Here is a 5955-nt window from a genome sequence, read left to right as displayed (position 1 = left end):
GTCTTCTTGCAGGCACTGGCAGGGTATGAGATTCTGGTGAGAGGAACAAGCTAGGATGGCAGCAGCAACTCAGGAGGCAGGGTCTGCTTAGCACCCTGAGTGAGTATATTCTCTGTGTGACTTGTGTGTGCAGGTGTGGTTGTGGGGTGTGTGTGTGTGTGTGTGTGTGTGTGTGTGTATGTGTGTGTGTGTGCACGTGCACTGAGGGACTAGCCAACCTGCCTAGGGAGAGGAGGCTTTCCCTGGAAGGGGCGGAGCTCTTTCCAGAGCTGAGCCTGGGGGCACAGAGCTGCCCTGGAGCAGGGATAGGGGAAGGGGAGGGAACTTCTTGGGTCCTGGCAGTCAGCTGGGTCAGCTGAGACCTGGACAGGCTGAGGAATGGGGCAGACAAGTTTGGAGAGGGAGCAAGGGCAGTGCCTGGAAGGTGGGTCCCATGAAGGAGGTGTGCAGGCTGTGGGTTGCGAGATGTGGGAACTAAAGGCTTCCAGCTCAGGAATCTGGCAGATCCCAGTTTAAGTCCTGCCTTCTACCCCTTACCGTCAGGTGAGCATTCTTCACCGCGATCTTCTGAATTTTTAAAGTAGGGGAAGCAATTATACCATAACAAGAAAGTGTATGTAAGGTACCATGTGTCACAAGACCTCACCAGCTTATTCTCCCCCAAAGAACCCAGGGATGGCTTCTCCTCAAAAGCCTGTGGCTCTTGTCTGGACCCTCCTCAAAGGAGGGTGTCTGACTCTCCCCTTTCTCCTCCTCCCCTGCCATTTTCCTGAGCTCAGCCTGAGAATGACTCTCAGGTACAAATCCCAGGAAACCCCCAGGGGTCTGTGCTCCAAGGGGAGTTGAACAGCAGGAGCCTAGTAAAGTGGAGGGCAGGGGAATTTTAAGACTCATTCCAGGAACAAGGCTGCAGGAGGAATGGACACTGATAGGTCAAGGTTATATTACTTTACTGTGTGACAGCTTGTGCCTATTGTTCTGATTGTTCTCAAAAAGGCATATCAATGTCATTGAGTTGTCGTCATTCTGTGAGGTCAAGGGGAATAGGGCACAAGTTCTCTGTTTTCTGAATGAAGGACAGAGCACGGAGGAGAAGTGAGGTTCCCCCAAACCCCAGGGCTGGAGGCAAGACTGGACCTGGCTCTGAATTGGGGATTTTGGCTCCCAGTGAGTTCCTCTCCAGATCTCGTTGCTTCTTGGGAGTCTTTTGTCCATAGAGATGTGAGAGACTTGGGTGGGGTATGTTGGGGACCCTCCTCTTGGGGATCCTCTGGAACCAAGAACTGCCTTCCTCGTTTGCTGTGCTCAGAGAGTAAGGGATGGATAAAATAACCTCTAGAGAAGGACAAGAATTGAAAGGGAAAAAAAAAGCAAGAAAGGAAGAGGAGGTGTCCCAGACAGGGTGGTGTTCTCACCCAGGGAGTGGGGAGGGGTCACCTTGTGGGACATTTTTCTGCCTTCCCGAGGGTTGGGGCAGTGTGGGTGGTAATGATCACTGAAGCCTGGGGACTTCCAGTCTAAGGAGATGGAGGGAGCGATAAAGTTGAAGTGGGGGTTGTAGATGCGCTGATAAGCAGGGGGGCAGGCTAGGAAGGGAGCACTTGCCAAGGAAACACTCAACCCATAAAGCTAATCCTGCAGGGCGTGGGGGTAGGGAGGAGCTGGCAGTGAAGGAGGCTGGCCCGGTCAGAGCTGCACGGAGCAGGTACCGGGGGCTACCACTAAGGGCATCAGCTGTGAGTCTGGGAAGGAGGAAAGAGGGCCCCATGTTCAAGTCCCCACTCCTGGGTCTTCAGTGTCTCCCCTGTCCCTTGCTGCTGCCTACACTGTTGTCTTCAATGGGAAGAGCATGAACAAGTACTCTGGATGGAGACCATACTGTCTGCCTGTCCCAGCTGGTAGAGGGGAGATTTGACTCTCTTTTGAACTCTTGTCTTCCGCCACTCCTCATCTTGGCAACAGTCTGCATTGCCATTCTATCTTCCTCTGTCCTGGCCCAGCTTTCTGTGGACAAGCACACCCCCAATTCAGACAGCAGCTTCCCCAGCCAGGACACCTCGGAGTCTAATGCCACCAGGTACCTGGGAGAGGAGCTGGGCTGGGGCGCTTTGCCCCATCAACACATCCCAGAGTGCTCTTACAGAAAAGAAGCAGGACTTCGTAGACTGACACGCTGAGATGGAGGAGAAAACATACCTGGGTTTCAAGTTTGAGGAAATGCCCTGTCACCCCAGCTGCCCACAGGCAAGCAGGAAACAGATCTGAGTACTACTACATTTTAAAAACAGAGTGAATATCATTCAATGATGGAATGATTAGCCTGTGTGTGTGTGTGTGTGTGTGTGTGTGTGTGTGTGTACTTTTCTATACCAAAAAAAAATTTTTTTAATGGATTGTTGGCTTCCTGCAAGGATTTACCTCTTAACACCAGGAGTCAGGCAGGTGGAAGTAATGGTGGTAGGTAAAAACTGGTTCTTTCCACTCCAGCTTGCCCCTCCCGCAGCTCCCCTCCCCATTCATATCCACAGAGCTGGAGATGGCATCTCTTTGTGCCAGGGAATCAACAGGCTCCTCCCTCAAAATAGCCAGGAGGAGATTAGTGATTTTATTTTTTCCATTCAAGCATTAGTTTTGTGGCTCTGCAGTTCGATGGGTACAAGGAAGGGGTGAGCAGGGTCACTTTCAATCTGACTCTTTCCTCCTTCATCATCAAGTGCCCTTCCAGACCGCTCTCTGGTTCACTGTCATCTGGTTTGGGTGGCCAGGAATTATGTCAGAGGTGGTATCTGCTGCACATGGAGCAGCCTCCACCGGAACACATCTGCTAGCCCGGGCAAATCTTGTCACACTTCCCATGTCTGCAGGTCGCTCTTGAACAAGGGGCACATGTTTCTGCATATGTCCTTGCACCAGCGTGTGCACACTTCATTCGGGCATGGTCTGCATGGGCAGCACTAGTGGCTGTGACAGCTCCTCCCCCATCCCGGGCACCCAGCCTGTCTCTCATGGACTGGCATCAGCTTCTGGTTTTCCACGAAAGGCCTTCATCCTGTCTCTCCAACCCACAACCATCCAGGGGGCCAACATGTCTGTGCTCACCAGGTTCATGGGCAGGATGAAAGTGAGCTGCAGAGACACCTGCCCCACTACATTTCCTCTGCAGAGTAATTCCTTCCGTCAAGTGAAGGGCTTGGAGATGAGCCTGGAAATACTTTTTCTCTGTGTCTTAAAGAAAAGTGTAAAAGAAGAGAAGAGACTCCTAGGTGCCATGGTGCACACCTACAATTCCAGCTACATGAGAGGCTGAGGCAGGAGGATCACAAGTCTGAGGTCAGCCTGGGCACCTTAGTGAGACCTTTGGTGGTTGGTTGGTTTTTTTTTTTTTTTATTTTTGGTTCACAGTTTCAGATTTCAGTCCTGGGTCAGCTGGCTCCAGGGCAGAAATGTCATGACAGTGGCATCCCCCAGACAGCTGCTCAGTTCATGGCAGATGGGAAGAAGAGAGGGTGGTGGGGGCAGGGACAAGAAATTGTCCCCAAGAGCACACCTCCAGTGGTCTGCTTCCTGCAACTGGGTCCCACTTCCTACAATTTCTATCCCCTTCCAATAGTCTCTTCAAAATATTAATCCACCAAATGGATTAATTCACTGGTGAGGTTAGAGCCTTCGGATCCAATCATTTTTTAAAAGCCCTATCTCTGAACCCTATTGCACTGGGGACCAAGCCTTCAACACATGAGCTTTTGGGAGCCATTCCAGATCCACACCACAACACCCTATCTGAAAAGGTGGAGTTCTGGGGATGTAGCTCAGTGGTGAACCACTTGCCTAGCAAGGTAAGACCCTGGGTTCAATCATACTTGGTACAGAGAGAGAGAGAGAGACAGAGAGAGAGAAAGAGAGAAGGTTTTTAGCTTCAAGTGGTACAAGAGGACAAAGTCTAGGAAAGGAAAAAAAATAGAGGAGAAGGAAGAGGAGATAATGGCTTCGACTCAGGGACAGGAGACTGTTCTGTTTCTGTCTCTGTGCATTCTCTGTCTCTATGTCTCTGTCTCTGTGTCTGTCTGTCGCTCATGCACAGGTTTAGAGCATGAGAATTTTTCCCCTCTCCATCTGCCCCACTCTATTTCACTTTGAACAGACTAGGCTTTCATGCACAGCATGAAGCATGTTCCCAGGATTTTTTTTTTTTTTTTTTTTTTTTGCTACGTCTTTGTTGCTATGTCTGGTCTGGGCCTTATCTATTCAAGACACTCTCTTTAAAGAAATGCTACATGGACAGCGGAGAGATGTCATGTTCACATTCAAAAGCTGGAATTGAGAGTCCGGCTCTGCCCATTCATTGGTAACTCTGTGATCTCGAGAAGGAGCTCATTTCTTCTGTGAACCTTGGTTTCCTCATCTATATAATGGGTATGAGAATACTAGTACTTTTGAGTGCCAGTGCCTGTGAGGAACCAATAACTAGTGGATTTGAAAGTACTTTGTAAGCTGGGCACAGTGGCTCACACCTGTAATCCTAGCAACTCAGGAGCCTGAGGCGGGAGGATTGCAAGTTCAAAACCAGATTCAGCAATTTAGTAAGGCCCTAAGTAACTTAGCAAGACCCTGTCTCCAAATAAAATAAGCAAATAAATACAAAGAACTGGGGATGTGTCTCAGTGGTTGAGCACCCATGGGTACAAAATAAAAAAGAAAGTACTTTGCAAGCTCTTAAGTCCTTTTTATTGCCATCTCTACAGGATGACCCACTACAGCCATTATAAAAGCCTCTGCCATCCCCAGCTGGCTACCCTCCTCCTCCTGCCTGGCAATGGAATGCACTAGTGAGCTGGAATGAGCTTGGGATCCATGGCTGTGATGTCACAGAGCACATGAAGTCAAAGGTCCTATGGAAGAGAAGAGAAGAAATCGGTGCAGGGAAAGGGTAAGGACTGGGACAGGGACGGGGAGGCAGGTGGGGGAAGCCTGCTGGGCACTAGGGAGCTGGTGGGCCAGAAGCTGTAGGTGGGCAGGCCCATGACATCTCTGGGCTCCCAGCTCTGCTGGGTAGCATTCCTGACAGCCCTCCTTCTGCTGCTGCGGGTGAAGGGGATGAAGTCTCAGAAGGGCAGCCCAGACATGGATGAGGGGAAGCAGAAAGAGAAAATGGCTTCTGCAGGTAGGTGGAGAAGAGAGAGACAAAGTCTGGAGGTAAGGGTTGGGTCTGATTGAGGCCAGGCCTCAGGTAGCTGTTTAGATGAAGGTGACTCTGAGATGGGTTTGGATTCTGGGAGGTAGCTCCGTTTCCCTATCATGGTAGAATGTCCTGTCTGGAGCAGGGAGGGTTCCCAGCCAGGGCCCACCTGGGTCAGCTGCAATCGCATGCAGCTTCTGCATGGGTGAGCATGCGTGTCCTGGAGGAGAACCTTGGTTTTCCCCATATGGAAAGATGTCCTTCCTTCCCTCAGGGTGGTACCACTTTAGAGGAGACAGCTAGCATTAGAGGTGGGGTTTGGGTGTGTTTGATTTGGGGCCATGGTTGAACCCAGATCAGAAAAGACATCTAGATGGGGAGCACCTCTCTCTCGTCAAGGCCAAAGAGGTGGCGATTGTGCCAAATCCCCTTGGTCCCCACTTTTCTCCCAGCCAGGTCAAGGTGGGATCAGGGCCGCCCATCCCTACCCCTCTTCCCTGTTCCAGACCAGAACCAAGAGCAGTTTGAAGAACATTTTCTGGCTTCCTCGGTGGGCGAGCTGTGGCAGGTGATGGACATGGCCCAGCAAGAGGAGAACATGACATCGAAGGCAGCAGCTGTCCGAGACCACCTTTTTGATCTAGCCTTCTGCTTTAACATGGCCAGCATCATGGTTTTTTTATAAGAGACATTGAGGCTGAGGTGGTGGCCTGGTTCCTGAATGAAAACCTGAACGTCTGCCTGCGCTTCATAATTGCTCACTGACCTCTTCCCTGCAG

General features: G+C 50.8%; 1 protein-coding gene across 1 annotated transcript; it reads left to right on the top strand.

Annotated features, from left to right (window-relative positions):
• Positions 1-5019: 5019 nt before the first annotated feature.
• On the top strand, positions 5020-5861 carry Llcfc1 (LLLL and CFNLAS motif containing 1). Its single transcript, XM_076859895.1, has 2 exons — positions 5020-5161; positions 5683-5861. Exons 1-2 carry the CDS (start codon positions 5020-5022, stop codon positions 5859-5861), a joined length of 321 nt encoding a protein of 106 aa, XP_076716010.1.
• The last annotated feature ends 94 nt before the right edge of the window (positions 5862-5955 follow it).

This window comes from Callospermophilus lateralis, chromosome 1 (assembly GCF_048772815.1).
Source record: "Callospermophilus lateralis isolate mCalLat2 chromosome 1, mCalLat2.hap1, whole genome shotgun sequence".
NCBI lineage: Eukaryota > Metazoa > Chordata > Mammalia > Rodentia > Sciuridae > Callospermophilus > Callospermophilus lateralis.
This window is presented reverse-complemented; position numbering and strand designations above follow the sequence as displayed.